The sequence below is a fragment of the Chlamydotis macqueenii genome, chromosome 3 (genome assembly GCF_036417535.1).
Source record: "Chlamydotis macqueenii isolate bChlMac1 chromosome 3, bChlMac1.mat, whole genome shotgun sequence".
In the NCBI taxonomy this organism is placed as follows: Eukaryota; Metazoa; Chordata; class Aves; order Otidiformes; family Otididae; genus Chlamydotis; species Chlamydotis macqueenii.
Window position 1 is genome coordinate 97,847,761 of NC_141558.1, and position 11,412 is coordinate 97,859,172.

Here is an 11,412-nt window from a genome sequence, read left to right on the forward strand (position 1 = left end):
GCCTTCCCTTGAACAAGCAGCAGTGCATCACGTCATGCTTGGAGCACACTGCCTCACTCCCTTGCCTCTCTCCATGTCAGGCTTTTCAAGTTTCTATACAAAAAAAAAAAAAAAGAAAGCTTTCATTCTACAAGGCCAGCATCCAGATCATATTTTTTATATCGCAGGGAAAATGATAAGCCAGGATATAACAATGACCTACTTCACGTCTTGATAAAATGATTTCCTCTCTCTGTCATTTTTCTCAAAGAATAATATTTGACTAACACAAGCATGTAAGATATAGCAAGAGCTTTTCTGTGAACTGGCTGATAAATTGCCAAATTCAGCCCTGAGACAGACAGCATCCACCCTGCTGACCTATGTGGAGTTAAGCCTGTTTGTCCCCCAGCTCAGCGCTCTAAAAACAATTGGGTTCAAACCTGTGAGATGTGCGCGTGCGATAGGGCTGAGGCCAAAAGCTTCGGAGACAGTGGGTATCTGTGACAGCATCCCTCCATCGGTCCACCCTCAGCCCACTGCCAGCACGGCAGCCCGGGAGCTGCTCTGACTTGCTGCTGTGGTGCGAACGGGCCCCCCGCCTCTGCAAAACAACCGGTTAGCTCATCCTCTTACACAAAAGGCCACTGTATTCGGTAGGGTACATTACAGTATAGGGCAATCATGCAGCCCTGAATCCACTCACACCCGCCTCCCCGAGCACAGAAACAATGCAGACTGTTATAGCTATCTCACTGGAGCCGATCTAGTTCAATGCATGGACTGTATTTGTCTGCTGAAGGTGTTTAAAAATGTCCCCGCAGCATTTTTCGCTCGCAGCATTTGCATGAAGAGCTTTCTCACATCATCTTTTGACACTGCTCAAACGGATTGTCACCCAGTGCATATCACCCGCCCTCTCACCTCCCACCTACAGGGGCTTTCCTTGTGGTTGTGCATCTTTCCTCTTAATGAGTTCTCATTGCAGCATTGATACGGGCCACGGATTTGCCATTTGTCACCACAAATAAGAGGTGACATTGCTCAGGCACCCTTGTGTCCTCAGTTGGGTCATATTCCATCCTGGCGTCACAGATCGCAGTACGTCTGCTCACCTTCAGCTGGCACACTGTCCAAATCGAACAGAAATTTGTCTGCTGTCATGGCTTCAGCATACCATGACACACTGCCCAAGGTGGCCAAAGCTGACCAGCATACGGTATTTACTGTATTTACCGTCAGCGTATTTACCGTATACTGACTTCCAGCATCACATGCCATTCCACAGTACTAACAAGGTACATGATTTATGGGATGCTGCTGAGAGAAAAATATAGTTAAAATTGAATTACAGTTCTCCTTTTATTTCTTTCCTTGCATACATGTGGTGAAAACTGAGTCTGGTCTATTGACTTTTCTCCAATTTCTCGTTCCCCAAGGTGGAAGGTTCCTTTGGATTTCTAGAGATGGAAAACTACAGACTGCTGGGCTCTGGCAGGAGAAGGGGAAGGGTAACAAGCATCCAGGCATGGTGATGGAGAGTCCCCTTGACAGCTCTGCTCCTCAGGCACAACGTGCCTTTCTATCAAAGCTCATGAATGTGGGAGACAACTTTCCCAGGCGCTGCTTGGAGCCTGAGACGAAACTCTCACAGGGAACTAGAGTCTTATAAGCTGTACCTTTACCCATTTTATGCATCTTTTGTTAGCCTTGCCTTGTGTAGAGATGCAGCTGTGTGTACACTCAGAACCACACAGAATAAAAATGAGACACTGGACTGCAAACGTGGCTCTGCCCCAGCACAGAGCAGTAGGGAGGCACCAGGCGTAACAGCATCTAGCCTCCACGCCCCACACAGTTCTTCAGAAATGACCGAAGATGTTATTCCTTGTCTTGCACAGGTTTTGACTACCTTCAAAGTTTCACTGAAGAAATTTGTTTACAATTCAGAGGAAGGGACACAAGACCCTGTGCAATTCACCCATGTCCTCTTGGCTCAGCTGAAGGAAAAGAAGGACCTATAACAACTTCTGGTACTGGGATTGGTATCTGATTTTGATTAGGGATGTGATTTGTCACCTGTATCGCTCCTACACCAAGCCATGCAGTTCACTGTTGAAACAGCATTGGTGTTCAAGATGTTACCACACTACAGGCAGCTCTGAGCCCCCTCAACCACTACAGCCACGCAAAGGCTTCTCACCTCTTTCAGTGAAACATCTGCTGGGCCAAAGCTGCCTGATAATGAATTAAACACCATGACTTTGCAGTTAGGTGGCTGCAGAACACGTAGTCTTTAGGGCTCTGTGATGGAGGGAGCGACCCCAGGAGCAAGCATATCAACAGGCTGCCATGGCTGTAACCTTCCAAACAACTGCAGCTGTTTGCAAAGCAAGCCTGCACCTACACATGTAGTGTTTTTCCTTTTCCCGACAAGAATAAACCGTATTAGCATTATCCTGGCACGACTGCATCCATACTCCGGGGAGTTAGCTGCAACAGTATTGTTCAAGCAATTCAGCTTTTGTAGGTAGACAGGCTATAATTATGCTAAATTAAAAGAGAATGCTTTTGTTCTAACCTAGGCATCCCCACGAGGACTTGCACCAAAATAATCAAAGGTAGGAATTAAGCCACTTGTGTTATTTGAGTACATGCCTGAGCGCAGGCAGGCTCCCACTCCGATCCTCCTGGCTGTCTAGCCTGGCAAAGCTCAGCTGCCTGGGTGATGTCCTCTTCTCAGCCTTCCTCACAGGAGATCAAGATATGAAAGCATCCAACTGGGAAATGCTTCTCGGTTGTAGTCGGGTGCCCTGTGATGTCTCTCTCTGGCGCTAACTCCTGTACGTGGCAGCACCGTCATTGTCCATTTAGGGGAAGGCAATTCTGAAGGACAGGGAGAGTCCCACAGGAGGGTCAGTGGCCCCTATGGGTCTTGAGTAGGAGGGTCACACTGAGCCTCTGTGTTTGGGTGGCTGCTGCGCTCCATCCCCACTCAGCTGTGCTCCCCACAGGGAGCAGGTGGGCCACACCGCCCTGGTGCAAGGCTCCAAGGAGCTGTTTCTTCCCCATCCCTTCAACTGGGCATCCAACAGGGCATCCAACAGGGCATCCAACCTAGGGTCATCCCAGCCACCTACAAGGGAGGACCTTGGCTCTGGCCCTGCTTTGAAGCACTCAAAATGTTGTCTAAGTGCGCAAGCACCACAACCCCACAGAGAGCCACTGTGGCCGTTCCCATAGAAGAGACCAGGGCACAGAGGAAAGCGAGATCGGCTGTAGTAAGCGCTTGTTTCCACGGGGTGTGGGCCTTGGCAGGGCCTCGGGTGATCAAACCACGCAGCTCCAGGGTTTATGGAAGCAGGCGGACAACGGCTCCTTACACCCAACGTTTCCAGCTCCTCCAACGAGCATGGGACAGGCAGTTGGGGCACGATGGGCAGCTGCAGCATGCGCTGTGGTACGAATCCCGCTGCATCACGCGGGTTTCCGTTTATTGGTGCGGGAAATAGGGAAACAGCGCTCCATATCCCACCGGGAACAAAATAATGATGGAAATGGTGACGTGGAATCGTGACAGTTAAGTAGTCTGCACTATCTCCGGCGGGGGCGAGGGGCGCTCCCCTGCCTTTGAGCACACAGGACAGCCCCCTCCCCGCACCGCTCGCGGAAGATCCGCGGGCAGGACGGGGCTGCGGGCCCCGACGGGGCGGGCCGCCCCAGCTGCGCCAGCCAATGGCGGCGGGCGAGCAGGCGAGCGGGCCAATGAGGGGGGCGCCCGCGAGGCGGCGGCGGCGGCGCGCCCTCTGCCCGCCTGCTCGCGGCCGTCGGGGCGGGCGGAGCGGGGCGCTGTGGCGCCGCCTGTCGGGCCGGGCCGTGAGGCGCGGCGACGGCGGCGGCTCCTCCTCCTTCCCCGCGCGGCGCGATGTCACGCGGAGGCGCGGGGCCGGCGGTTGGGACTCGGTAGCGCGGGGCGAGGCGAGCGCAGCCCAGCCCGGCCGGGATCCCGCCGCCGCTGCCGCCGCCACCGCCCCGCCTGCGCCCGGGAAGCGCCAGCGGCTCCGGGGCTGGCTTCGCGGCGGTCGCGCCGCGCCTGCCGGCCCGCCGGGCCCCCGCACCGCCCGCCCGCCGCCACCACCGCCGCCGCTCCCCGCCGCCCCCCGTCCGGCGGCCCCGGGCTGCGCGCCGCCCCCCGTCCGGCGGGGCTGCGCGTCGCCGCGCGGATGCCGCCGCAGCAGGAGGGCGAGGCGGGCTACATCGGCAAACCGGTACCGGGCGGCTGCGAGGTACCGCCGGTGCCTCCGCGCAGGGTGCGGAGCGGCCGGGCGGCGGCGGCGCTGGGGGCGGCGCTCGGCGGCCGTTGCCGGGCGGCGGGGACCGGAGCCGGGTCCGCGGCGGGGACCGGAGGAGCCGGAGCCGGGACCGGTACCGGTGGCGGTGCCGAGCCGCGGCGCAGCATCAAGTGCGTGCTGGTGGGGGACGGCGCCGTGGGGAAGACCAGCCTGGTGGTGAGCTACACCACCAACGGGTACCCCACCGAGTACATCCCCACCGCCTTCGACAACTTCTCCGGTAAGTGCCAGCGGGGACCGGGGCGGCGGGAGGGGCCGCTGAGGGGGTGTCCGGCCTCGGTTATTTCGTTATTATTTGGGGACAGGACCTGAGGGATGGTAAATCCTTCCTTTCCTTTCTTCCTCTTTTTTTTTTTTTTTTTTTTTTCTTCCTTAATGGAAACCGTGTAAAGTTGGACTCACCGCACTTTTCCCCCTTCCCTCCTCCCTTCTCTCCAAAGCTGTCGTGTCCGTCGATGGCAAGCCGGTGAGGCTGCAGCTCTGTGACACAGCTGGTCAGGTCAGTGAAGCCGCTTCTGTGATTTAAGTGACAGCGGGAGGGGAGAAGTTGTTGGGCAAAAACGGTCCTGCTGATGACTTGGCGGCATTGAAAGGATTCCCACTGTGGGATCGTCTTATTAAAACTGCTGTCGTTTTCACCGCTGCTTAACCTGCTGCTTTGCCCGGTGAAGGCTGGGGGACGCGCTGTGCCTCCGTGTTGGGGCTGGGTGCAGGCTGCTGCTCTGCTTAGCCTGACTGGGAAGGCTGGACACACTGGGGATTCAAGGGCCACCTGGTTTCTCTTTGAGTGGTTGTCACTGTCTTTATTTTTGCTGAATAACTGCGGGTTTAAGAAATGCGATGTACGCATGCAAAGCATTCACAGCCGTAGGTGTGCAGAGGTAGAGGCTGTCTTTTTGAAGGGGCAGAAGCTTCAGGGAGAAAAAAGTCCGATTGGCTGTTGTCCGGGGAGACTTTGTGTTTGCCATTCCCACCCCCTTAAAAAGTGCTGCCTCCCCAAAGCTGAGGTTTGCTGTAGACTAGGCCCTGAAGGGTTGAGGGTGGCTGATACCTCTCGGCTCCTATTTTGCCTGATACATAAAAAAAAGCATTTCTTGCCACCTTGTATTTTCTACAGATCTCTGGCTTGTATTACCCTGAGCAGTGTGCAACACTGCCAGCCAGGGGTTGAGTCTGGATAGCCAGAAGCAGCCAAAAGTATTTTGCTACCTAGCTAGCATTTGAAGGCAGTGGGAGTTAGGTTCCTGTGCAGCTTTGTGGATCTGGGTCTCCGCCTTCACCGAAACCATGCTGAAAAATCTCAGTGGCCTTAACACACAAACCTATTTAGATGAGTTGTAACTGGGCGCCCTACTTAGGAAAGGGGGTTTGAAGGGCTGCGCAGTCCTAGACAGCAGCATAGGACTCCCCTGTGCCCTACAAACCCAAGCTAAAATCCAGCAAGCAGCCTTCTGCGGGTCATGATATGAAGGAGAACAGCAGAACTGTCCCATAATTTCGTGCCCAGCTGAAGGGACGGGGTGGTACCGCAGCTGCCTTGGCTGTGCGTGTTCATATGCCAAGCGTGGCAGGTGAAATTGCCATCGGGTGACAGCCTGCGGACAGGCAAGCGCCTGCAGCCGCAAGCTGCAGGAGGGATGGGCAGGCCCGGTCAGAAGTCACCCCAAATAAAAGGTACCTAGCTGGCTACTTTGGTAAAACTGTGCTGCAGTGAGGTGGCTGCTGAAAACTGCAGCGAAAAAAAAAAGCACTCCAAACAGAGGGAAATTGCATTTCAGCGTCTCCAGCCCTAAGAGGTGTTGAGTCCCTGTGGGTCATATACCTACCATTGAAACTGCAGGAGCGTGCTTGGGGTATAAAGGGCACAATTTCATCAGGACAGAAACCCTTAAGATCTGGGTTTGGCTTTCAGACACGTTGAGCCGAGCCCTTTTGAGGTTTCCCCACATAGCAAGAAGAGGCAATTACGTGGCGAGGTGCCTGTCTGCAAACGGCGGAGCGGCAGCTCTCAGTAAACGCGGGGTTTCTCTGGAGCCAAGCGGTGAGAGCCTGGTTTCCTCCGAGGCTTAATCTGAGAATCAAGAGAGCTAATGAAGCTTGCTTTCTTGACTCGTGTTTTATAGATCGCCGCCCCTCTCTCGGAGATACTGCTGGAAGAAATTCATTCGAGCGAAACAAGACTTCTGAGGCTTCCAGGGGGGCTTTAAACTGCGGATCCTGGGCCTTCAGAGGCTTGAAAGCAAAATTTCACATCTCGAAAATTAACACGGGACTTGCAATTCAGCAGTAAACTGCTGGTACCAGAGAGATGTTTTCAGCTGTGTGTGTTCTTTGCACTTTCAATTCAGAGCTTTTGAGAACATGGACCGTTTTAATTAAAATGTCACTGCCGCTGAGGCAAATCCTACCTGTTCAGGCTGCTAGTGTTACCCTGCTTTTATCCTGCTGTCAGCGTAAAAGCAGCCAGCCTGGAGTTAACCCTTGCTTCTTGCTGCATTCTTCCCTGAGGATCAGCACGCCTTTGTTACCACGAGGTGTTTGGCTTTTTTGTGGCTAGTTCCTGAAGCTGAAAAAAGAGCCTTGCTTTGCTGGCCTTTGCACTAAAGGGGAAAATAAAAAAAAAAAAAAGAAAAAGAAAAAAAAGAAAAAGAAAAAGAAAGGTAGGGCTGGGAGGCCTGTCTGCAGTTTGTTTGATGTGGCATGGGTGGGAGGAAAGGTAAAGCTCTTACTCTATGCCATTGGCATGTTAAGCCTGCACATTCTGAGTCGTTATTGCTGCCATCGGATTTAAATCCCTGGGCACAATGGCAGGGAAATTATTCCCATATCCTGTAGGATGTTGTTAAGTAGTCACCGATTTAAAAGCCGATTCCAGGAAGGGTACATGGTATGCTTGCTGCCACATGTCTGCTCTGCTCTTGCCTGTATCTGAAGGTAGGGGTGTAGGTAGGGGTGTTGGCAGAGCTTTGAGGTACACGGGTGCTCCTCATTGGAGTGGCTCACTGACTCACCCCTGCGAGAGGTGGGCCTGTAGAAATTACCTTCTCCCTCCCGTACTTCAATTTTTGGCTTCCTCACTCGTGTGACATAACCTGCTTCCCGCAGAATTGCTCCTTTGCTGAAATAGGGCAGAGGATCGGTGTATGGAGAGCGAAGGAAATATTTAAGCACTCGAAACAAGCTGCAGCGTTAGTCAGAAAATGTCAGCTACATGGGGAAGCCACCACCCTCATCCTGCGTGCCTGACAGTGGCAGGGTGCCTGCTGGCAAGCAGCCGTGAGACCTCAGGCTGGGTACAGGTGACTTGGGTTCATAGCACACCTTGTTGGGTGGTCTGGGTGCTCGTGTTGAGGTGCCATCTCAAGATGGCAACAGCAGGTGATCCTCAAAGGTCCAGCAGCAGGCTAGAGCTGGGAGCATACTGGGGCGTCCTCCGGGGTTGATGTGCTCTTTCTGTGGGGTGCTAACATGATTTCGTTCCATGCAGGATGAGTTCGACAAGCTCAGGCCTCTGTGCTACACCAACACGGACATCTTCTTGCTGTGCTTCAGCGTGGTGAGCCCCTCGTCCTTCCAGAACGTGAGTGAGAAGTGGGTCCCCGAAATCCGATGCCACTGCCCCAAGGCACCCATTATCCTGGTTGGGACGCAGTCGGACCTCCGGGAGGATGTCAAGGTTCTCATCGAGCTGGACAAGTGTAAAGAAAAACCGGTCTCAGAGGAGGCTGCGAAGCTCTGTGCCGAGGAAATAAAGGCTGCGTCCTACATAGAGTGCTCTGCTTTGACTCAGAAAAACCTCAAGGAGGTCTTTGATGCAGCCATCGTGGCTGGTATTCAGTACTCAGATACCCAGCAGCAACCAAAGAAATCCAAGTGTAGGACTCCAGACAAGATGAAAAACCTCTCCAAATCCTGGTGGAAAAAATACTGCTGTTTTGTATAGGGGTTGCAAGGACCTGCGTGCTGCTCTGAGGAAATCGAATAGAGGCTATATTAGCTGAATTCTCATTTTGTGTCGTCCCGAGTGTATAGTGTAGATCTGTATGTATGTGTATATGTTGCTACTGGATATCTCGGTTGCCCTTTTGAGGGTGGCAGAAGGATTCTTAGTTAAATAATTGCTATAAATCAGGTCGGGCATCCAGTTTCGTGACTAAAACCTCTCAGTAAGGAAGAAGAGTGCCACGTGTCTGTGAGGGTAGAAGGATTTGTCCAAAGGATTTGACTTCTTGTCTTACAAGGTGTATGTGATGGGGAGGAGCACACCAGAGGCCTTTGCTGCCAGGGCTTCTCAGGAGGAGTGTGCGAGTGACTGTGGAAACGTAGAGCTCTATACGCGGACTGTCAAAGGGAAAAGTAACACTGTGCCTCCTAACTGACGTTTGTAGCTTTAAAACCCCGCTCCTGCTCTCTCCTCCATGTCTTCCTAAGGCAACGCTCTTAGGGATCACTTTAAAAAGGGTATGCGAGAGGTGTAATCTATACGCAAATGCCATGGTTGGAAAGGTCATGAATACACCTTCAGCATGGGGTGAGGGAACCTAATCCCTTACGGATCTGACATCTCGTTTGTCACCTCCTGACTATGTGAAAGTCCTTTCTGTCATCCTTCCCAGGAAGCCGCGTGGAAGCCCGAGGAATGTGACCAAGCTTTAACTCGCTACCTCGAGCAGTGGCGATTTCCTCTGTATTTTTGCAGACGTGACGACAGTACATCTATTTCAGCTGAAAGGAATGTAAATGCTGTTGTGTTGGGGTTTTTAATTTTTTTTTTTAAAGAGATGTAACAAATATTGGTGCAGCACTGTGTAAACCGCATCTGGATTTAAGTCTACAGCCAAGAATTTCAGGATGCCCCTCCTTACCTTTTAAGGCTGCTAAACAAATAACAAATCAGGCAGATCAAGATTTATAACAAACTGGACTGTAGAAACTGAGACTGCTGTGTCCTCTTCGTGATGCTGTTTCCAACCAAGTTGCTGTTTCCCTTCTAAAGGAAGTCACTTGTGGTTGACTCTTGTCCAAGCTCATACTTGTAAGATTGGCTAAGGCCACCCAGGAAATTTAACTGATAATTTTTTTACCCAGATCAGTCCAACAGATTACCTGAAATGTGCCTAAAATGTAGCTGAGTGATCAACATAGTGCAGAATTGAGAGTGACCTACTCTCTGATTATATCTGGTTCCTACTAAACTAAGCCTAATTCCAGCCCTGGTGGGTTTGAAAGACCTAAGGTAATGTGACTCTCTGCAAGAATCAGTATTTTAATTTATTCTGCAGAGGACATTTAGTTTGTGCTGTCTGTCTGCCTTTTTATGGCCCTGACTACTTTTTTTTTTCCCCCTAGATATTTCAAGATCAGATTATTATTTTTTTTTTTTTCTTCAGCCATAACCTTGAAGTGACCTTTTTCATAGTCTTAAACTAAACTGCAGTGACAGAAAGCCGGAACCTTTTTTCATCAGAAATGAATCAATGCCTGATATAAATAAGAACTGTGGAAGCCATTTGAGTTGATAAAGCTGACCATGGTTTACCTCCTGGCCCATTAAAGAAAATGACACCATGTAAATGGACTCTGGGCTGTGTTGGCATAGGCTCCACAGCAGTATTTTTTCCTCCTCTATAGCAAAATGAGTGCAGAACAGCGATGGAACATTACCCGAAAACTTGGGATGGAAATCTTTACCTAGGGCCTGATTCAATAAAAATGTGTTGGCTTCTGCACTGGGAGAGCCTGGAAAAACAGTTTCCATAGCACAGAAGCTGGATGCGTTTAAGTTGGTTGCATCTGCTTGGTAATGGTTTAATGTTTACTGGTTATGAAGTTAACATCTGAGCCTTTATACTTCTTACTCGAATGCTTTGACAGGATTTCAGATATGCAGTCATACCATCTTCTTGGAGAAAAACACAAAGCCAGATTTCTCTTGGGTGCTTTGCTTCTCTGTAAAATGGTCTCAGTTGATCAAAAATGTGGGTTTTGGGAGGAGACAGGCTGGAACCTGAGCAGCTTCCATTTGCAAAGTAACAACATTTCTTCTGCAAGATTATACTACTCTGTGTCACATCGTACTGGAAGCAGTAGGTTATATTTATAAGCAGCCTGTTTCATAGTCTGGGGTAGCATTACTTTTAAATGTAGCCAGCTCTGACTGTTTCTGAAAATGTGATGTATATACAACTTGTTATAGCCCTTTACTAGGTGTATGTAAACTGAGGTCTAATAACTTTACAAACACTGCTCTGCACAGGGCTACACAGGGTCTAGGGTTTAGAAATATTACTTTTAAAATCACCAGTATTTTACGAGCGCAACTAAGGGGGAGATGTCTCTATGTAGTCTGTAATCTGATGTGCCTTATAAAAAAAACAAAACCTCTCTTCTGTTTTCTAAGTTTAGGCTATATTCTGAAAGAAATATTTCATGTGAGAATGATATAAATGAGGTATTTCGAAATAAATTCTGACCTGTGTACGCGTCTTCTGCCTCTGCTACCCGCGTGGGGAGGCTGGAGGCCAGGCTCTGGCCGTGCACCGTGCCGATACTGATCAGGGAAGAGGCAGCCATGCTGCCGAAAGGCCTCCGTGGTCAAAAACTACAGACTTTCTGCTGTGTCCTGTCCCCGTGGGGCTGGGCTGGGTGGGAGGAGTGTGATGGTGGGCTTTCTGCCTCCATGACAGCATAGCAGCCTCAGGTGAGCCAGAGAGGGCATTTTTTGGAAGAGCAGGTCCTGTTCCCTCTTGGTATCCACATTCTGGTCACCCCTTCCCTTGGTCCCATCACCCATGCTGGGGCGCGAGGGCCAAGGCGTGTGAGGCTGGAGGTTGTTCATGCCCAGCTCCCAGGTGGCCATGGCACAGAGGCCTTCCACCCAAGTCAGTGCCATGATGGCTGCCCTGGGGCTGTGTTAGCCAAACGTTGAGCAGCACCTGAACCCTTAAGCATCGCTGCAGAGCTGGTGGTCCTGTTACGAAGCTGCTCCACAGAAGGGGCTTTGCTCTGGATGAGGTTTGTGAACTGTCACCATTGCATTTGTTTTCCTGGGAGCTGAGTGGAGCAGACACACTGAGGTGGC

The 11,412-nt window shown here is 51.4% G+C and overlaps 1 protein-coding gene across 1 annotated transcript; it reads left to right on the forward strand.

Moving 5' to 3' along the window:
• The first annotated feature begins 4,167 nt into the window (after window positions 1-4,167).
• RHOU (ras homolog family member U) lies at window positions 4,168-10,807 on the forward strand. The gene is made up of 3 exons (XM_086744753.1): window positions 4,168-4,551; window positions 4,772-4,830; window positions 7,819-10,807. The coding sequence occupies exons 1-3, from the start codon at window positions 4,203-4,205 to the stop codon at window positions 8,272-8,274; spliced, it is 864 nt and encodes a 287-aa protein (XP_086600879.1). The 5' UTR covers window positions 4,168-4,202; the 3' UTR covers window positions 8,275-10,807.
• Window positions 10,808-11,412: the final 605 nt, after the last annotated feature.